General features: G+C 45.3%; 2 protein-coding genes across 7 annotated transcripts in view; both read left to right on the top strand.

The window, feature by feature from the left end:
* The first annotated feature begins 40 nt into the window (after nt 1-40).
* Nucleotides 41-8532, top strand: SLC23A3 (solute carrier family 23 member 3). 4 transcript variants are annotated; one of them, XM_053596552.1, is made up of 13 exons: nt 41-1523; nt 1658-1848; nt 1986-2143; nt 2230-2327; nt 2490-2563; nt 2758-2939; nt 3258-3381; nt 3537-3651; nt 4922-5175; nt 5662-5767; nt 6628-6795; nt 7835-7930; nt 8024-8532. In XM_053596552.1, exons 1-13 carry the CDS (start codon nt 1496-1498, stop codon nt 8314-8316), a joined length of 1887 nt encoding a protein of 628 aa, XP_053452527.1. In that variant the 5' UTR covers nt 41-1495; the 3' UTR covers nt 8317-8532. The 4 variants fall into 4 exon arrangements, with proteins under 4 accessions (XP_053452527.1, XP_053452526.1, XP_053452528.1 ...); XM_053596551.1 differs by having other exon boundaries at nt 2230-2351; XM_053596553.1 differs by lacking the exons at nt 2490-2563; nt 2758-2939.
* Nucleotides 8533-9679: 1147 nt separating this feature from the next.
* The window catches only part of NHEJ1 (non-homologous end joining factor 1), a 95087-nt gene continuing 82940 nt past the window's right edge, over nt 9680-21826 (top strand). The window contains exons 1-3 of one of the 3 annotated variants that reach the window (XM_053596559.1): nt 9680-9780; nt 13369-13545; nt 14599-14811. In XM_053596559.1, the coding sequence (XP_053452534.1) occupies nt 13369-13545; nt 14599-14811 (390 nt within the window). In that variant the 5' untranslated portion in view covers nt 9680-9780. Of the gene's footprint in view, nt 9781-13261; nt 13546-14598; nt 14812-21826 lie in introns of all 3 variants that reach the window. The other 2 variants (XM_053596560.1, XM_053596558.1) reach the window with 2 other exon arrangements.

Below are 21826 nucleotides of genomic sequence, written 5' to 3'. Positions count from 1 at the left end.
TGACTCCCATTTCAGAACTTCCCTATTGTCAAAGGCTCCTATTTCCAACTTCCCGTCATCCCTGCTCCCAACATCATGGGGCCCTAGTGCTGCTCAACTTGAGGTGTTGTGGGACGTAAACGGTGCCTGTCTTGTGCCTAGGGTTGGCACTATTTGTCGTGTTCTGGGTGAGCACCTTCATTGGGGATCCTGAAGTAGGCCTTGCAGGGAGTGGCCCAGCTGTATATCCAGCAGTGGCCCATGAGGTCCTTGAGAGGAAGCCCCAAGGACGCTTCTTCCTATTCCTGACCGCCTCACCAGCCTGACATATGGTGGTTAGTCACATGATATCTGTTTAACAACTTCAAGAACTGTTAAGAACTCCAAGCCTGGGTCATTACTGGAAAAATAAAAACAGTCTGGGCAGCTCAGCTGAGGGTACAGGGAACTGCTGAAGATCACTCACAGGAGGGGTCGTATCGCCCTGTAGGGGGCATTTTGGAAATTTATGTTTGGAGGGGATCCTATTGTTATTGTAGTTGGCCCAGGCAGAATACTAGACATCCTAAAATGCTCAGGACCTGCTAAAATGTTTGAATGGCTGGTGATCATGTATATGAAAAGTCTGTTTAAGCCTAGGAGTAGTTTTAACATGTAAAAATAATTAATTTTTGTACATTTTGGAAAAAGACTCAGCTTGCCAGGAATGGGTTTCCATGTAAATTAGAACAAATTCATTTTGCTCAGCACTTTACCAAGAGTTTGTCCTCCATTTTGGAAAATCAGATTACCAGTGTAAACACTGCTTGTGATGACAAAGCACTAGCATCAGCTGGCATTGTAGCTGTTGTATCCACAGCGATTCTGCATATGGATGTGGGGATTGGACTACTTCATTATCTTCTGTTTAATTGTGCCAAATTTCATATAATAAAATACATGTTATTGTAAATTACTTTTGTTTCTACATTACAGTGAGGACATTATATGGTGTTGTGGCTGTTGTTGTCATGTAGTTCAAGGGGGCTTGGTCTAAAAAGGTTAAGAACTATGGATCTGGGTGGTGCCTGTGGCTCAGTGAGTAGGGTGCCAGCCCCATATGCCCAGGGTGGCGGGTTCAAACCCAGCCCCGGCCAAACTGCAACAAAAAAATAGCCGGGCGTTGTGGTGGGCGCCTGTAGTCCCAGGTACTCGGGAGGCTGAGGCAAGAGAATCGCGTAAGCCCAAGAGTTAGAGGTTGCTGTGAGCCGTGTGATGCCATGGCACTCTACCCGAGGGCAGTACAGTGAGACTCTGTCTCTACAAAAAAAAAAACAAAACTATGGATCTAATAGCAATAGTTGAATGTTGGTGGTGGGAGAGAGGGGATACAGCCTGCAAAATTTCCCCAGGTTGTTTTAACGGGTGTCCTCCCCACCCTTCCTATCCTGCTTTCCAGAACTGGTCTAGAAGCAGGGAATCTGGATGAAGATTCTTGGGGGAGGAGTCCAGAACTTGGTTTTCCAGTTAATGGCTGATGGAATTTGCACAAGAGCTGGGCAAAGGTGAAAGAGCTGTGTTCTGCCCCGAATTCCTCATCCCTTTGCTCTGCTTCATTGACACCCCCATGCCTTCCCACCCCCTCCCTAATTTCACCCAAACTCTGACCTCTTACTCTCTCTACTTAACTCTGGCCCAGAGCAACCAAGACAAGACAAAAGGCAGGGCAGCATGAGCCGATCACTCCCCCATCCCATACAACTCCGATCGGTGGGCTCCAGGGATGTTCTGGCTCCCCTGCAGCTGCCTGCTCCTCAGAGTACCTCCTACTCTTGGGCCTCTCTTTGTGGGCCTCCACCCTGGGGCCTCAGCTGTCTTCTGGCTCTGCAGGTAAGAGGCACAGGTGCAGGAGTTGGTGTCAGCTGAAGAGGGTATTTGAGGGAGAAGGTGTGTCATGAGAAGGCCTCTAGAAACAGGTATTTCCACCTCTTTCTGAAGATTCCCTCTCCTTGTTCCTCCACCTGCAGCATATCTTGGTCCTGGCTTGTCTGCTCTGTGCCTCCCATCTGCTCCTGCTTCACAGTCTCGCCCCAGGAGGAATCTCTTACTCCCCTTCTCAGCTTCTGGCTTCCAGCTTCTTCTCATGTGGTGTGTCTACTGTCCTGCAAACTTGGATGGGCAGCAGGTGAGGGGAACTGCTCTGGGGAGAAGGATGGGGAAGTCCTATTGGCTGCCACATTTCCAGATCTGCTGAGGCTGCTTTTCCTACAGGTTGCCTCTTGTCCAAGCTCCATCCTTAGAGTTCCTTATTCCTGCTCTGGTGTTGACCAACCAAAAGCTGCCTCTGGCCATAGAGACACCTGGAAACTGTGAGCACAGAACAAGGGCAAGGGGTAAAGGTGGGATTGGGTGCTCATCTGACCATACAGGTGTAGATGGGCACAGGATTGGGATTGGGCAGTGGTGGGACTATAGAGCAATGGGTTTCCATCCTCTTTATTTTTCTTCTCCATGCCCTGAACTTTCCCCAGCCTCCCTCTTGCTGCACCTGTGTAGGGGGCCTGGTTGCCATGACCTGGAGCTCTGGAACACTTCTCTTCGAGAGGTGAGCACATGAGATAGGAAGCAGGAGGGCTAAGAGTGGCCAGGCCTGGGGAGGCTCTTGTTTTCATTATGCAGGGACCGAGATGCTCTGGGTAAGGAGTCTGGGAAGGGACCTGTACCTAGTTAGTTAGGAAGTCCAGGCTGAGGTCAGCTTGACTGAGCAGAATGTTTTCTCTCCATCCTCTCCTCTCCCAGGTGTCCGGGGCAGTGGTGGTGTCTGGGCTGCTGCAGGGCGCACTGGGGTTGCTGGGGAGTCCGGGCTGCTTGTTCCCCCACTGTGGGCCCCTGGTGCTGGCCCCCAGCCTTGTTGTGGCAGGGATGTCTGCCTACAGGGAGGTGGCCCAGTTTTGCTCCACCCACTGGGTCCTGGCCCTGATGTACGTGAGTCCTCAGAGGCATGGGACAGTGCCTGGTGGAGTGTGGGACTAGGGGAGGGCAGAGCTACTGGCCCTGTCAGTCAGCAGCAACCTAAAGAGGGACAACACTTTATATTTGGTATCCAGGACTTTTCCTTAATTCATCTGGTCTTGACTTTCACACTGCTTCTGCTATTCCCCAGGGAGCCTTCTACCCCATCTGTGGAGGGTTTCTTCTCTGGGATCCCCTTTTCTGGTATTCTGCCCATTCCTACTTCCATTACCACCCTTAGGATGTCTGCTGCCTCTTACTCCTAAAGCTCCTTCTCTCTCTCCTAGGGTTATCCTGCTCATGGTGGTCTGTTCTCAGCATCTGGGCTCCTGCCACTTACCCCGGTGCCCCTGGAAGCCAGCTTTGACCTCTTCGACTCACATTCACTTTCCTACCTTCCGGCTACTCTCGGTATGTAGGAGTCTGGGTAGGGGCAGTGGAGGTCAAGAAGGGCTGCCATGGAATGCTTGCTTGTCCCCTACCTTTTGGCCTCTGTCTCACTCTCTGAGGCTGGCTCAGAATGTTCTGGGGGAGGAGTTCTTCTCCTGACTCGTCTTGCCCCTCAGGTGCTGATCCCTGTGGCCAGTGTATGGATTGCCTCTGCCCTTCTGGGTCTTACCGCTATACCCTTGGAGCTGTCTGCCCCAACCAAGGCACCGTGGTTTTGGCTGCCTCACCCAGGTAGGTTTTATCCTAGTCTACCCTCTTACTCAAATAAAGATGCCTATTTCTTTGAACTCAAGATTTAAAGGGTTTCATTCCTGAGTCAAATCCTGTGTTTTCTCAAAACACAGAGAGAAACTGCCAATCTGATGGGAAATTTCAGATCCTTACCACAGGTGTTTTATTAGGGACAGTGTTGGGAGACAGACATCTATAGTTAACACATACCCACCACTCACTACTGCTACTCCTAACCCAACTTACACACTTATGTTACCATACACATGGGCATTTGAGTTAGTAACCTATGGAGAAAGATTGTTTTTGAGGCACTGTATGTGAAATTTGCTCATTCACCAGTTTAATAAGGCTCTGTTGAGCGATGATTATGTGCTAGGCATGTGGCAGGGGATGTAGTTATAAACATGACACCGAACCTGCTTTTATGGAGTTTACAGTCTGTTGGGGAACACGGATACTAATTAAATAGTCACCCAAATAAATGTAAAATTGCCATCATGGGGGCATGTGTGGTGGCTCATGCCTGTAATCCTGGCACACTTGGAGGCTGAGGCAGGTGGATTGCCAGAGTTCACAGGTTTGAGACCAGTCTAAGTCAGAGTGAGACCCTGTCTCTAAAAAAATAGCTGGGTGTTGTGGTGGGTGCCTTAGTCTCACCTACTCAGGAGGCTGAGGCAAGAGGATCACTTGAACCCAGGAGTTTGAGGTTGCTGTGAGCTACTCTACTGAGGGTGACAAAGTGAGACTCCGTCTCAAAAAAAAAAAAAAATTGCCATTATGGTAAGTGTAACCAAGGGGAGAGAGATACATTGTGTGAGGAGAGCTTATAATAGGGAATTTGACTTCAGCAGGGAAGTTGGGAAAAGCATTTTTGAGGAAGTGATTATTGAGCTGAGATGTGAAAGATAAGTAGGAGCTAACTGGACAAAGGCAGGACAGAAGAGCATTCTGGGTAGAGAATAGCATATGCAAAGGCCCTGTGGTGGTCAGGAGCACATAAGTACAGAGCCTAAAACAAGGCCAGTGTGTCTTGGTGAAAGAAGTGAGGTGGAGTGTGGTAGGATATGAAACTGGAGAGAGAGGGAAGGGTCAGAAGACCCTGTAGACCATGGGAAAGGGATTAATTTCTCTAAAAAGAATTCAGTGGTTTTATTCTAAGACATTATCTTTAAACACATTGTGGCAATCATGTAGCACAGGCTATTAGAGGCAGGAGGATGTTCCTGACTTGAGTCTGGCCCCAACCTGGTGCCTTCTCCCTCCACAGGTGAGTGGGACTGGCCCTTGCTGACACCCAGGGCTCTGGCTGCAGGCATCTCCATGGCCTTGGCAGCTTCCACCAGCTCTCTGGGCTGCTATGCCCTGTGTGGCCAGCTGTTGCACTTACCTCCTCCTCCACCACATGCCTGCAGTCGAGGGCTGAGCCTGGAGGGGCTGGGCAGTGTGCTGGCTGGGCTTCTGGGCAGCCCCATGGGCACTGCATCCAGCTTTCCTAATGTGGGCACAGTGAGTCTTATCCAGGTAGGTGGACTTGGGGTGAGGGTGGAGGGCAGGAACTAGGGGTGCAGGAGAAGGAACACACACTGATTGATCACCAGCTGTGCCCAGAACTCTGGTCAGAAACGTCACATCAATTATCTAAGGGAGATACCTAGAAGTGGTAAGTGTGTGGGGATATGAATAAATCGGTACTGATTCTTTCAGTCATCAGGCATTATATCAGGCTGGGCTAAAGAACAAGTCTCCTAAAGTCCAGTTTTCTTGGGGACTTCATAGAGGAAGAGGCAGACAATTGAAGGGAAAGTGAAGAAAATTTCAGAGTGATAAATGCTATTAAGAAAAATCAGGCTAGTGAGTAAGGAGGCAAGTTTAGATAGAGTGGCCAGGAATGTTTTTTGGGAGGGTGACACTTGAATTGGTATCTAAATGCTGAAAAGGAGCTGGCCAGGCAAAGACCTGGAAACAGTCCGAGGAAGTAGTTGTTTCTAGTGTCTCTTCTTCACATAGGCTGGATCTCGGCGAGTGGCCCACTTAGTGGGGTTACTCTGTGTGGGGCTTGGGCTCTCCCCCAGACTGGCTCAGCTCCTCACCACCATCCCGCAACCTGTGCTTGGTGAGTGGATGTAACAAGAGGCCTGGTATTGAACTAGTGCTGCCTACTGTGGCCCAACAAGCTGTGCAGATTTGCACTATTTTATTTTATATTATTTTATTTTTGAGACAGAGTCTCACTTTGTTCCCTTGGTAGAGTGCCGTGGCGTCACAGCTCACAGCAACCTCCAACTCTTGGGCTTAAGCAATTCTCTTGCCTTAGCCTCCCAAGTAGTGGGGACTACAGGTGCCTGCCACAATGCCCGGCTATTTTTTTTTTTTTTTGTAGTTGCCATTGTTGTTTAGCTGGCCCAAGGCTGGGTTCAAACCTGCCACCCTCAGTGTATGTGGCTGGTCCTGTAACCACTGTGCTACAGTGCCGAGCCTATTATTTTATTTTAGAGACAGAGTCTCACTTTGTCTCCTTTGGTAGAGTGATGTGGCATCATAGCACACAGCAACCTCAAACTCTTGGGCTCAAGCGATTCTCTTGCCTCAGCCTCCCAAGTAGCTGAAAATACAGGCACCTGCCACAATGCCCAGCTATTTTTAGAGACAGGATCTCACTCTGGCTCAGGCTGGTCTTGAACCCATGAGCTCAGGCAATCCACCTGCCTCAGCCTCCCAGAGTGCTGGGATTACAGGCATAAGCCACCTCGCCCGGCCCATTCTTTTTTTCTAAATAGCCTCCCTGGATGGAAGGGTCAGCTGCCCTCAATTTCTCAGTCCAGCATGTTGGCCTCTTGACTGGCCACCTGGCTTCTTGTAGAATCAGAAATTAGCCTTTTGGTTTTCTCTACTCATCACAACCTGCCCATCCTGCAATGCCCTGTGCTGCACATGCCCTCTCCAACCCCCCTTGATTTCTTTTGCACGAGACAGGTGGGGTACTGGGGGTGACCCAGGCAGTGGTTCTGTCCACTGGATTCTCCAGCTTCCACTTGGCTGACATTGACTCTGGGCGGAATGTCTTCATTGTGGGCTTCTCCATCTTCATGGCCCTGCTGCTACCAAGATGGTTTCGGGAAGCCCCAGTTCTACTCAGCACAGGTGGGTGGAGTGGGGAGGGGAAGAAGAGTTGCTCAGCAGTGGGAAAGCAAGGGGCTGGGGCTTCAGGCTCTCTGGACTTCTGGCCCCACACCCTTGTCTGAGCTTTGGTGTAAGTAGTTCATCCCTTTGCTTAACAAATATTTACTGAGGATCATGCTAATCACCTGGGATACAAAGGTGCCTCTAGGAGTTACAGTCTAGTAAAAGAGATGGGATGTGCAGGAAAATAACAAGAAAGGTTCAAAGAGCTGTGGTGCTTAGTGGCAAGAGAGATGGCTTCTGTTTGAGGTAATCCAGTAATGTGGGTGGTCTTGAAGGATGGTAAGTTTTAAAAGTATTTGGTGAAAAAGTTCCTGATGGAGAAACCATCATAAACAAAGACATAGATATAGGAAGCCATAAGATATGCCCTGAGAGGGGCGGCGCCTCTGGCTCAGTTGGTAAGGCGCCGGCCCCATATACCGAGGGTGGTGTGTTCAAACCCGGCCCTGGCGGAACTGCTACCAAAAAATAGCCGGGCGTTGTGGCGGGCGCCTGTAGTCCCAGCTACTCGGGAGGCTGAGGCAAGAGAATCGCTTAAGCCCAGGACTTGGAGGTTGCTGTGAGCCGTGTGATGCCATGGCCCTCTACTGAGTGAAACTCTGCCTCTACAAAAAAAAAAAAAAAAAAAAGATATATCCTGAGAGCAGCAAATAGCTTTGTTTATCTAGAGTAGTGGTTCTCAACTGGGGGTGATTTTGGCCCACAGGGGACATTTGACAATGTCTGGAGACATTTTTTGCTGCTATTATTGGGAGAAGGGGTGATTGTTACTAGTGTTTAGTACATACAGGTGCCACTAAACATCCTATAATGCACAGACTGTCCTAAACAAAGAATTATCAGCTCCAAAATGGCAGTAGTACAGAAGTTAAGAAAGCCAGGAAAGAGTACAGAAGAACGCCTAGTCTAAGACTTAGGTTTAGATCTGGAAGGATAACTTTTCCTAGCCTTAGATATAGGATGAGTTCCCTTTCTGCCTGGCCCCAACCCTTTGTAGGCTGGAGCCCCTTGGATGTGTTACTGCACTCGCTGCTGACAGAGCCCATCTTCCTGGCTGGACTTTTGGGCTTCCTCCTAGAGAACACCATTCCTGGTAAGTTGAGGTCAAGCTTTAGCAAATTGGTGAGTGGTCTGGAAGTCACACTCCCTGGGTTGGGCAGTGGCCTAATCAACCTCTCTTTTGCAGGCACACTGTTTGAGCGAGGCCTGGGTCAAGGGCTGCCATCGCCTTTCACTGCCCAAGAGGCTCAGGTGCTGCAAAAGTCCAGGGAGAAGGCTGCTCAAGAGTACGAGCTTCCCTTCCCTATCCAAAATCTGTGTCCCTGCATCCCCCAGCTTCTCCGTTGCCTCTGCCCGCTGCCTGAAGACCATGCGGATGAGGAAGGAGGGTCCTCTGAGCCAGGAGAGATGTCAGATTTGCTGCCTGGCTCTAGGGAACCATGCCCTGAATCTAGCAGAGAAGGGCTTAGGTCCCAATAATTACTAGGACTCCTTTTTCTGCTCTGGTTAGTTTAGTCTAATTCCTAGCTTGCTGGAGTTACCTCCCAGGCTCTACTTGCCTTTAGGGAGAGGGTGTATGAGTGTGTGTGTCTAACATGAGTCCACATAGAATGCCCATTTCCCCAACACGGTGTATTACCTTTCCTTCTCTTAATTCGGCCTGTTTCAGAGCAAAGGACATGGACTGTGAATAAATGAATGAGATTTTGCCTGTGAACTACTCAATGCCACTTGAACCCCAGCATTCATTCACTTAACAAGTACTTATTGAGCTCCTCCCACGTGCAAGATCCTGGAACTACAGATATGAAATAAGATAGGTCCCTGCCTTTTTGAGGTATTTATAATTTTTTGGGTTTTTTTTTTTGAGACAGTTTTATTTGGTCAACCATGGTAGAGTGCTGTGATGTCACAGCTCATAGCAACCTCAAACTCTTGGGTTCAAGTGTTCCTCTTGCCTCAGCCTCCCAAGTAGTTGGGATTATAAGCACCCACCACAACGCTGGCTATTTAGAGACAGGGGTCTCACTCTGGCTCAGGCTGGTCCGGAACCTATGAGCTCGGGCAATCCACTCGGCCTCCCAAGTGCTGGGGATTACAGGTGTGAGCCACTGCGCCTAGCCCTCATTTACAGTTTTTAAAAAAAACATGTAATTACTAATTAAAATGCAAAGCAGGAGTGGTGCCTGTGGCTCAGTGAGTAGGGCGCCAGCCCCATATACCGAGGGTGGCGGGTTCAACCCCAGCCCCGGCCAAACTGCAACAACAACAACAACAAAATAGCCGGGCGTTGTGGCGGGCGCTACTCAGGAGGCTGAGACAAGAGAATTGCTTAAGCCCAAGAATTGGAAGGTGCTGTGAGCTGTTTTTTTTTTTTTTTTTGAGACAATTTCACTTTATCGCCACGCACTCTACTGAAGGCGACAAAGTGTGACTCTGTCTCCAAAGAAAAAAAAAACTGGGGCTTATTATTCTAGTCCATTCCTTCGGAAAGCAGGGAAGCATGGAACCCTCAAATTGATGGATTTTTTGTTGGGAGAGGGGGAGACTGGGCGATAAAATGAAACTGTCTCAAAAAAAAAAAAAAAAAGGGCTATAGTGCTTGTGAGGACCTTAAAATAAAACAAGACAAAACCGGACCTATAGAGGAGGGAAGAGAAGAGAAGTAACAAGTTTGACAAACCCAAACCTTGGCTTCCCTCTCCTGAACCTCTTTCCTGTGATTTTTCTATTCCGCCAGCAAGATACTGGGTCGGCTCAGGGCGCCGCTTTAATTCACTACCTGGGCCCAAAAGCCCCGCCCAAGTCGAGCCTGCGCTCCGCCCCGTGCCCCAAGACCCGCCTCCCACGTGGGGGGTAATCTGGCTTTACTCTTGGCCTTTCGATTTGCGCCGGCGGGCTTATTTGTCGCGAGGAAGGAGGGAGCCCTCGCGGTAGCGGACGGTAGGTGGGCTCGAGCTCGAGTAGGGGCAGGAGCTGGGCAGCGAGAGGATGCTCAGAACCTACGGGTCTGGTTTGGCGCGGGCGCCTTCTCCCAGGAAGGTCCGCGTGTGTCCAGGGATCTGGGGCAGGCCTCCGGGAGTGGGCGGGTCCGCGCGTGCGCAGACCGCTTCCGGCGACACGGCGGGGTTTGTGGGGTTTCGGGTACAGTCTTCTTCCGCCGGCTGCTTGGTGTGACAAAGCTGCGACTGGTTGGCTTTGTTATCCCTTGAAGGGTCCTGAGTCTTACCTTAGTGCAGTCGGTCCTGCAAACGGACGGACTTCTAGCCAGGGTTGATGTTGATTGGACGCCAGGCCAGGGCTCCTGAGGTGGGGCTGTGGTACTGGAACAGAGGATGCGCCCCCAGGGACAGGGCGTGGCCCAGCCTGATGGTCTTTGGGGTCTTGCTGCCCTCTGCAGGGTTGTGGAGGAACTGCCCTAAGAGAGGGACTGAGCAACTTCGTTTAAGGGAACTTTACCCTCGCTGTTGCCACCCAGAGCCCCACCTCTTCACTCAAGAGTACTAAATCAGTGAGTCAATATTAAAGGCTATTTTGAAGGAAGAAAGAAAAGGAGACATTTAAAGGGCTCAGGCACAAGAACCGGAGGTTCATGGTGAGAGCAGCCGGCCAGGTCTGATGCTGAATGTATCAGACCTTTTTGTAGGGCTAGTTGCTCATGGCTACATTTTTTTTTTTTTTTTTTTTTTGAGGCAGAATCTCACTTTGTCGCCCTCGATAGAGTGCCGTGGCGTTACAGCTTTTAGCAACCTCAAACTCTTGGGCTTAAGCATTTCTCTTGCCTTGGCCATTCATGTAGCTGGAACTGGACTACAGACGCCCGCCACAACGCCCGGCTATTTTTAGAGACAATGTCTCTCTGGCTCAGGCTGATCTCGAACTCGTGATCTTAAGCAATCACCTGCCTTGGCCTCCCAGAGTGCTAGGCTTACAGGGGTGAGGCACCACGCCCAGCACCTGGCCACATTTTAAGTACACACCCCACCCCCAGTCTCCCCCTCTCCCAACAAAAAATCCAACAATTTGAGGGTTCCATGCTTCCCTGCTTTCCGAAGGAATGGACTAGAATAATAAGCCCCAATTTTTTTTTCTTTCGAGACAGAGTCACACTTTGTCGCCTTCAGTAGAGTGCGTGGCGTCACAGCTCACAGCAACCTCAAACTCTTGGGCACAAAGCGATTCTCTTCCCTTAGCCTTGCAAGTATCTGGAACTTCAGGCACCTACCACAATGCCCAGCTAGTTTTTAGAGATGGGGTCTCATTCTTGCTCAGGCTGGTCTAGAACTCGTGAGCTTAAGCAATCTATTTGCATTGGCCTCCCAGATTACAGGTCTGAGCCACCACACCCAATGATAAACCCAATTTTGATGACTCTTACAGTGTACACTGGGGAGTCCCTATCACAGAAAGGGATTTGTGACTTTGATTTGTGTTTGTCACCTTAGGCAATGTGGATCTCTTGTCCAGTGAAGAACATTTCCAAGAACATTTCTTCCCAGTAGGAACAGCACGTGGGAAAAGAGGGAAATACCATCTTCCAAATGCAAGGTTTTGAGGCTGCTGCAAATATACATATATATACAAATATACAACATATATACAAGGTTAATACATACCCTGTTTCCCCGAAAATAAGACAGTGTCTTATTTTAAGGTGTGCTCCCAAAGATGCGCTAGGTCTTATTTTCAGGGGACGTCTTATCTTTCCTGTAAGTAGGTCTTATTTTCGGAGGATGTCTTATTTTAGGGGAAACAGGGTAGTATTACACCTGTGCAGTTACTGTGCAGATCAAGTTATGTCACAAGGCAGTGCATCAAAAACTGGGTTATGGTTGGAAAAATCTTCCATTCTTATGACAATGTTAATCAGACTTACCAAGGAATTTGGTAAGTCTAGAATTTTGTATTTTAGGTTCCACACCTCTCACCCCTGCACTTCTGTTTGTTGTGTATTTGTAGATGGGAATAATGAAGGGAATTTAATCACTTTTTCCCCTTTAGGAAAAGTAATAAAACTCTGTCACCAGCTGTATTTACTGAACATCTACTAGGTTAAGGCTACTTTATTTTATTTTATTTATTTATTTATTTTAAAGACAGAGCCTCACTTTGTTGCCCTCGGTAGAGTGCCGTGGCATCACAACTTACAGCAACCTCCAGCTCTTGGGCTTAGGTGATTCTCTTGCCTCAGCCTCCCTAGTAGCTGGGACTACAGGTGTCTGCCACAACAACCAGCTATTTTTTTTGTTGTTGCAGTTTGGCCAGGACCGAGTTTGAACCCACCACCTTCGGTATATGGGGCCGGTTCCCTGCTTGCTGAGCCACAGGCGCCGCCCAAGTCTACTTTAGCTATTGACAAAGAAAAGTTAGTTTCCAGGGGTTCCAGACAGTGCAGCAGTGTATAATACCTTTGGTGGGGGTGGGGAAATGGGGGAATGAGTTAAGTGGAACTTGATTTAGTTTCTCTATCTCAGTGATATGCTGTGCCTTGTATTCATGACTTCCTAGTTATTCAGGTCCTTGTTTAAATGGGATTTGGGTCTTTTCTATTGCACCTTTAGCTCTTTTTCTTTTTGTGTCTCAATCCCTTTGAGAATTCGATGATAGCTATGGACTTCTTCTCCCCATCCCATGCATACATGCATGTACACACAAAATTTTCATATACCGGAGGATTCACATGCATTAATTTGATCAGGATTTGTTTTAGAGATTTACTTTTTTTATCCTGAGCATATCTAAAGCTTTGTTTTTATCTTATTTTATTTATTTATTTATTTACTTTTGAGACAGAGTCTCACTTTGTTGCCCTCAGTAGGGTGCTCTGGCGTCATAGCTGACAGCAACCTTTAACTCTTGGGCTCAAGTGATTCTCTTGCCTCAGCCTCCTGAGTAGCTGGGACTATAGGCACCTGCTACAACGCCTGGCTGTTTTTAGAGATGGGGTCTCACTGTAGCTCAGGCTGGTCTCGAACTCCTGAGCTCAGGCGATCTACCCACCTCGTCCTCTCAAAGTGCTGGTATTCCAGGCGTGAGCCACTGTGCCCGTCCTTAAAGCTTTGTTTTTAGATAATGATCAAATAATTTGAATTTCCTGGCCATGACACTTAATATTTTATAGCACAAGAACTATTCCTTCTCTTCTAGTTTTGGGAAAGGGTAGTATTGACTACTTATTAAGAATGTGGTAAAGATGCAACAAGCATGGTTTAAGTTTCCACATTGTTATATTTTCTAATAGAGATACTAATAGCAATATGCTGAACCTTGAACTTTATGGAAGAAAGATTTTCTGCCCTCTAGGAACTTAATGTAGAAAAAAAAAACCCATCAAGATTTTAAATAGGTTTTTAGTGCCTAAGAGGTCAGTGCTCAGTTAGGTATGTACTGGGAGAACATTAATTCATGCCTTTTGTTTTATCAGGGAGCATTTTCAAGAGATTTTCAGTTGACAGAGAGCTGTTTGAGTGGTGCTCTTCTTAGGCCTACATGACCCTGAAGGTACTCTGCTAAATTAGAACTTTCCTGCAGATGGAGGAACTGGAACAGGGCCTGTTGATGCAGCCATGGGCATGGCTGCAGCTTGCGGAGAACTCCCTCTTGGTCAAGGCTTATATCACCAAGCAGGGATATGCCTTGATGGTTTCAGATCTTCAACAGGTGTGGTATGAACAGGTAGACACTAGTGTGATCAACCAGCGAGCCAAGGTAAGTAGAAAGGGAAGTGCTGTTGTGGGGTGTTGGGGGCTAATATTCTTATCTTGTGAGTGTTAGAGGACATTAACATCAGCCAGCTTGCTGGCCTGTAGTTGCCAAGGAAGGCCGAATTGGGTTAAGACAATTCCGATCAATACCCTGTACTTCTAGCCATAGCCTTGGGATCTTTTCTTGTGTGTGTGCTGGCTTACATTTATGAGAAAGAGAGTTTCTTTCTTTCTTTCTTTTTTTTTTTTAGCTGAAAACAAATACTTGTTTATTTCCCAGGAAGAGGCAGAATAGGGTGCCTGGGGAGTCCCTGTTTTAACCTGCATGCCCCAGCAGGCAGACTTTACTTCCAGAAGAGCATGTTCCAAAAGAGCAGCCAGCAAGGATAGAGGCCCAGGGCTCTATCCTTGGAAAGAGCAGGGCACCATAGGTGTGATGATCCAGCACACCCTGGGCCAGGGCTGACAGGAAGAGCTGCCAACCCTCAGCCAGGGACACAGGTACCTCCTGCAGCTCCCGCCACAGGAACAGGCTGCCTAAGAGTGTGGCTGCCGGGCTTGTCAGTACCATCAGGGCAGCATAGAGGGGCCTGGGTGGAAGAGCAACATCAGTCAGGATCAGCAGGGCAGCCTCTGTGATGGAGGCATGGACACCAAGTGAGGTAGAAGGGGTGTCGAATGAGGCAGATTCTGTGTAAGGGGCACAGGTGCTGGGGAAGTAGGGGCTGACCAGCACATACCGGGGCCCATGAGGCTCTGTGAGTGCAGCAGGAGAAAGAGAGTTTCTGTTCCATATGCATGATAATGCATGCTGTGATTTCTATTATCTAATCTATACAGGCCTTCTGTAAATTGGTCTTGCACAAGACAGAATTGTGAAGTAGGCCAGTTGATCTTTGTGTCTCTCTTTGTTTTCTTCTTTCCCTTTCTGATGTTTTTAACTTTCCTTCCTTGCATGCCATTGTCTTCATGTTATCCAGGCTTTCCTTTGCTATTACTTAGAAAGGAGTCATTTTCCTTCTATCACTCCCACTCTGTACACCTGTTGTCCCTTTAGGAGCTGAACAAGCGGCTGTCTGCTCCCCCTGCGGCTTTTCTCTGTCATTTGGATAATCTGCTTCGCCCACTGTTGAAGGACAATGCTCACCATAGTGAAGCTACCTTCTCCTGTGATCGTGAGGTAGAGGCACTGATTTTACGGGTGCGGAGTGAGCTGTCTGGTCTCCCCTTCTATTGGAATTTCCATTGCATCCAAGCTCGTCCTTCTCTGGTAAGTATAATTCGAATACGGGATGGGGAGAGGGAGACCAACTTCTTTTGAGAGAAAGCTTTAGGTGCTCTTATTTTTCTGCAGACCTTGTTTGAAATTCTTCTCCAGTCAGAAAACTTTCTTTAACAAGACAGAGGGCAAAAAGATTTTTGTTTTTCTTTTTTTGTTGAGACAGAGTCTCACTGTGTCACCCTCAGTAGTGGCACCACAACTCATAGCAACCTCTTAACTCTTGGGCTCAAGCAATTCTCTTGCTTCAGCCTCCCAAGTAGCTGGGACTATAGGTGCCTGCCACAATGCCTACCTATTTTTAAAGGTGAGATCTCACTCTGGCTCAGGCTGGTATTGAACTTGTGAGCTCAGCCAATCCACCTGCCTTGGCCTCCCAAAGTATTAGGATTACAGGCCTGAGCCACCATGCCTGGCCTTTAGTTTGTTTTTAAATTGAATTTGTATGTAAGTTGGAATGGGTTCATTTACCTATTACCTGTAATAACCTCTGTTCGTAAGAGCAAGTCAGTTGGATATTTGTAACTTGGGGACTTCCTGTAAAGAGAAAAATCACTCTGGGTAGGATATGCAGAGATGTGTAAGGATAGGGCAAGTTCAGGAACTTCATGATTAAAGTATCTATAGGAAAGTATGAGAAATGAGGTAGGCAGTGGACAGATCTTGAAGGTTTCTAATGAAGTTAGATTTTTATCCCAAAGGCAACATGAATCCATCAAAAAACTTTACCCAGGGATTTAATGTGATCCAATTTGTAATTTATCAAGATCACTCTGGTAACAGGGTAGAGAATATGTACCAGTGTTAGGTTCCTTTCTAAACATTATCTTGGCCAGGCACGCAGTGGCTCACGCCTGTAATCCTAGCACTCTGGGAGGCTGAGGTGAGTGGATTGTTTGAGCTTTCGAATTTGAGACCAGTCTGAGCAAGAGTGAGACCCTGTCTCTACTAAAAATAAAAAATCTGAGGCAAGAAGATTGCTTGAGCTCAAGAGTTTGAGGTTGCTGTCAGCTATGACGCCATGGCACTCTACCCAGGGCAACAGCTTGAGACTCTGTCTCAAAAAATAAAAACAAAAGAAACCATTATCTCATCGTTTAATTCATGACTGTCTTGAAGGATAAGTATTATTATTTTTTCTTTTTTTTAAGACTAGTCAAGTGCAGTAGTGAGAAGAGGAGAAAAAGTAGAGCAAGGAGTTCCATCTGTAACTAACTGTGAGCAGTCACTAAGATAAGATAACTCACCACCTTCATATTAGCCTAAGTATTATTATCCCTGTTTTTCAGAATAGAAACTAAAATTGAAAGTAACGTGTCCACTTGGGAGGCTGAGGCAAGAGCTGTAGGTTACTGTGAACTTGATGCCATGGCACTCTACCGAGGGCGGCAAAATGAGACTCTGTCTCTAAAAAAAAAAAAGAAAAGAAAAGAAAAGTAACAGGTCCAAAGTCATCAGCTTATACATGAATGAGCTGGAACAGGAGTGGGGAACCGTTTCATGTTGGAAGGCTGCATTGATTTAGCTAAAATCAAATAAGGCCACATTTGAGAAACTTCAATTAGATATACTTAAAAATGTACATTATTTTTATAAAAATGTAACTACTGTGTACTTAGTAATTTCAAAAAATGAAAACTGTTAATTTTAAGGCTAAACAACCTTTTAATTAGTTTATTGTATCTGCTTTTTATCGGAAAACATTTAAATATTTGATTGCAGCACAGAGGTCATCAGTTTTGGTTGATCCCTAGATGGATATCAGTCATTTGTGACCTTGAAGGCATCTTGATTTGGTTAGGTAACAGAATGTAGAGTGGCGATAATGAGTGGTTGAAAAACAAGAAAGCATTTCTGGGGCATGTTGTCAAAGTCATGGGTATTCTGCATTTTTCCATATTTCAATCAGATCTTCCTTAACGTCAAGCAATGTCCTTAAAATAGCATCTACTGAGAGCTCAATTGATTTCATCTGTAGTTTTTCAGGTGCCTCATTGGGCTGAAATGCTAATTTGAATGTGATGTCATGATTCTCAATGTCAATGAATCTTTCACTGTTCACTGCAATTAATAGGTCTATAATAACTGGGTAGTCTTCAAATGATTGACACATATCATCCTGCTTATTAGTGGCCTTTGCTAACTGGGGAAATTATTCATCTGAAATTTCCTTTTGAAGAAATATTTGAAAAAAGATAGTTTTTTTCCCTAAATGCTTGGATTTTTTGCTACATATCATATATGTAGACTTAGTTTTACCTTGCAGAGAAATATTCAAGTTATTTTGATTTGACATAATGTCACACAGAAATGCTGTATTCCTGTAGAAATCTTCTTTTAGTGATTCACATTGCTAATTCTGTTCTTCATAATTTTTTTTTTTTTTTGAGATGTCACCCTTGGTAGAGTGCCATGGTGTCACAGCTCACAGCAACCTCCAACTCTTGGCCTTAAGCGATTCTCTTGTCTCAGCTTCCCAAGTAGCTGGAACTATAAGCATTGGCCACAATGCCCAACTATTTTTTTGGTTTTTTTGGTTGCAGTTGTTATTGTTTAGCTGGCACAGACTGGGTTTGAACCTGCCAACCTTGGTGCATGTGGCCGGGGCCATAACCACTGTGTTACGAGCACCAAGCCTGTTATTCATAAAATTTAACTATGTGTTCTCACAGAGATAAAATTTTGCTAACACCTACCCCTGTGATAGCCAATGCACTTAAAAATGATATGACAAATCCACACCGAATACCTCCTTATTCAACTTTAGCATATTACTAGAGCATGCTTTATTGCACTTGTAGGAATATAGTTGATGATACTTGCAACATGTTGCAAAGTGTCACTTAAAATGGTAACTTTAGCACACAGATTTTGCTGATGCAAGATACAATGAAAAGAAAGGAGAGTATCTGGATCTGTTAATACTTTTTTATCTGAGCAATAAACCTTTCATGTTTTCCTGTCATTGAAGGTACAACATTTGTACATATAGATACTAAATTTACCAAATTCAGTCCAATTTTACAATATTTATCTTGAAAGTTGTTGAAGATTTATCTCTTCCCCTTGTTCTGTTTGCAAGAGTGCCCAAAGGAAATAACTCTTCTCAGCAAAAAAAAAAAAATCTTCTGTTATGAGCTGAATGAAGTATAAAACCTGTGCTGAGTCAGTAGTAACAGTTGATTCATCCAAAGTGATAGAGTAATGATTTTCCTTATGAAGTATTGCATAAAGTTGTTCTGTTAAGTTGAAGGCTAATTCATGCTGGTGGTCAGTTATGGTTTTCCTTAAAAGAGGTGGTTGTGGCTTGGCGCCCGTAGCACAGTGGTTACGGTGCCAGCCACATACACTGAGGGTGGCGGGTTCAAACCCCGTCCGGACCAGCTAAACAACTGCAACAAAAAAATAGCTGGGCATTGTGGCAGGTGCTTGTAGTCCCAGCTACTTGGGAGGCTGAGGCAAGAAAATTGCTTAAGCCCAAGAGTTTGAGGTTGCTGTGAGCTGAAATGCCACGGCACTCTACCAAGAGCAACATAGTGAGACTCTGTCTAAAAAAAAAAAAAAAAGAGGCAGTTGTTTGTACTTTGAAGTGTTTTAGGGTCTAAGTATCCTACAGTATTCTTTTACAATTTCTACATCACTGAATGGCTTTCCTTTTTTCTCAAGTACATAAGCTACTTTATAAGTTGGTTCAGGGGTATTGTTTCTAGGTTTTATTGCTGTTAAAAGAATTGTCTTTGCTTTTCCTTTTTGTCTTTTAATTTCTGCAGTATAACTTTTTTCTCTAATTAAAAATATTTGTAGTCCTTACAAGAGCATTTGTAGTTCTTATATGAGCGTTGAATTTCTTTAATTTTGATGTTGCCATGTCATAGAGCAAACAAATCATCTTACTTTCAGCAGAAACAAGATGGTATTGCAATTCTTGATCCTCATGAAGAAATCTGTTTTATTCCTCCACCATTCTCTTGGTCTTCTTTGACATGATGGACATGATGGGCTGTTAAGTAGACAGAATTAAAAAATACTATTGAGTTGTGCAACTATTCTCAAATTCCACTTCAAAGAGAAATAGTGCAGTATTGTCAAAAACTGATAACAAAACAAAACAAAACTGATAACAGACTGGTGAACTTGACCCTTATAAACTGTTGCCCCAAACAACAATGACAACTACAACTAAAAAATAGCTGGGCATTGTGGCGGGTACCTGTAGTCCCAGGCAGGAGAATCGCTTAAGCCCAGGAGTTGGAGGTTGCTGTGAACTGTGACACCACAGCACTCTACCCAGGGTGACAGCTTGAGGCTCTGTCTCAAACAAACAAACAAAAACTATTGCCAACTGGCCTTATGGTGCCCAATGAGGGAAATTAGAACTAAATCATGATCGTTGCATCTATCAATTTAGTTCTTATGGCTTACTCAATCTGGGAGGATTATTTCACTGAAAATTTGTTTTGTTCTTTGGTATTTTAAAAATAAAATAAAAACATAAAAAATAAAAATGTGTTAATAAAAATAAAAAGATTTGTTCTGTAAAATTTAGATTCAATCAAAACTCAGGACTTAAGAACCTAGAAGGCCATATGTGACCTTAAGACTGCAGGTTCCCCACCCCTGACCTAGAATTTGAACCCTAGATTGGTCTGGCCTGAAAGCATATTTTCAGGGACTAGGAAGGTAATGTCCTATACTCACTGATAGCTTTGTGTATCCCAGGTTTTATTAGAAACTTAGAGTTGACATTAAGAACTAGTTTGCTAGAATAACAGACAGGGCTTCGGTCACTAGTACTCAGAGGATAGGTTTTCTGTGGGAGGCCTATGGTTTATTTATTTATTTATTTATTTGTTTGTTTTTTGAGATAGTCTTAAGCTGTTGCCCCAGTGGTGTCATAGCTCACAGCAACCTCCAACTCTTGGGCTCAAGTAATCCTCTTGTCTCAGTTTTTCTATTTTTAGTAGAGACAGGGTCTCGCTTTTGCTCAGGCTGGTCTTGAACTCCTCAGGCAGTGCACCCGCCTTGGCCTCCCAGAGTGCTAGGATTACAGGCGTGAGCCACTGTGCCCAGCCTATGATATAGTTTTATCAGCAGAGGGAGCTGAAGACAAATGGGCCTCATTTCCTGTTTCCCTTCTTTATTTATTTATTTGTCTTTTTGAGACAGAGTCTCACTCTGTTGCTTGGGCTGGAGTGGAGTGGTGTCATCATAGCTCACTGTAGCCTCAAACTCCTGGGCTGGGATCAAGTGATCCTCCCACCTCAGCCTCTGTAGTCACTGGGACTATGGGCCCATACCAACAGGCTCAGCTGATTTTTCTAATTTTGGCAGAGACAGGGTCTCACTATTTTGGTCAGGCTGGTTTCAAATTCCTGGACTCAAGCAATTCTCCCACCTCTGCCTCCCAAAGTGCTAGGCTATCTCCTTTTTTTAGTCTACCTTTGGCATCAATATATGACTGGAAAGGAAGACTTTGAGAAACTGTTCACTAATGTTTACTTTTTATCTGGAACCTGGTAAAGCCAGTCTTGAATGCTGGAAGAACTACTTCTAATTCATCTCTGAGTTTCTCAGGCCTATCAATAGTGCTTAGGATATAGTAGTCACTCACATTTGTTGATTTTAATTGAATTTCTGGTGAAAATTTCCGTGTGCTTTAGAGAATTTACCTGTTTTCCCTAGAACCCCTGCAGCTTTCTAAGTAACACCAGAGGGCAGTGTTCCCTTAGTAATGATCGTTCTGGGACCAAACCATTTGGGCAGACTTTGCTAGTCTCCTTTTTTTTTTTACATGGACCTGGAAATTCAGAATGTGTAGCGTGAATACAGAAGTAGTTTTCCTTGGCTTATAGGCTCTAAAAGTTTCTTCTTTTAAAAGAATACTGTAAGGAACATTTGTATGTTAATATTATAATTGAAGAAAATATGTGAAGAAAAACTAGCTATTCCAAGCAAATTCTTCTAATTGAGAAGCTATAATAAGGAAAGAGGCAATAGTGTTTACAGAAGGATGAGTCTTGGTTGGCCATGGGGAGAAATTAGCTTTGAACAATTGATTAACAAGTTTGCTTTAAGTTAAAATATTTACCAGAAAAAGAGTGTACTCCCAGGGAAACCCCTGAACCTTAAGGGAGCTTTGCAAAGGAAAGAGTTAGAGCCAGTGGACGTTGGCAAGGATGTAGGCGGATACTATCTCAGGTTTCTGTGCGTGTCTGTGAGGTCACACAGTCATAATTTTTGTTTGCTACACATTTTTGTTTTTTATTCTTTTAAATGGATAATTCATGCAAAAGGCAAACATTTCAAATAACATTTAAGTATATACAGTGAAAAAATAGGTCTCCTTCCGATCCCTTTCTCTAGTCCCTTATTTTCCTTCTCTAAAGTGACTACTGATATCAGTGTTTTGTGCATTCTTTTTGTTTTTTTATTTTTTATTTTTTTTGAGACAGAGTCTCACTATGTCACCCTTGATAGAGAGCTGTGGTGTTACAACTCACAGGAACCTCAAACTCTTGGGCTTAAGTGATTCTCTTACCTCAGCTTCCCAAGTAGCTGGGACTACAGGCGCCTGCCACAACGCCATGCTATTTTTTGGCTGCAGTTGTCATTGTTGTTTAGCAGGCCCAGGCTGGGCTCCAACCCGCCAGCTTTGGTGTATGTGGCCCGCGCCCTATTCCCTGAGCTATGGGCACTGAGCCGTCTTGTGCATTCTTAAAGAAAACTATATATGCCTATATACAGACATCTATAATATGCTGTATGTGTATCCTCACACAATCAAATGCATGTCTCTTTGTGTATATTATATATGTATATTTTCACAAGTGGTATCATGCTGTACACACTTTTTAGTACCTTGCTTTTTTCTTTTAATTACAGAACTTGGAGATCATTCATATCAATACATTTAGAAGACCTGCCTAAACACACACACACACACACACACACACACACACACACACACACTATTTTAGAGACAGTGTCTCATTCTGTTACCCAGGCT

This window comes from Nycticebus coucang, chromosome 7 (genome assembly GCF_027406575.1).
Source record: "Nycticebus coucang isolate mNycCou1 chromosome 7, mNycCou1.pri, whole genome shotgun sequence".
Lineage (NCBI taxonomy): Eukaryota > Metazoa > Chordata > Mammalia > Primates > Lorisidae > Nycticebus > Nycticebus coucang.
Note: the sequence above shows the minus strand (reverse complement) of the source record. Positions and strands in the feature narration are given on the sequence as shown.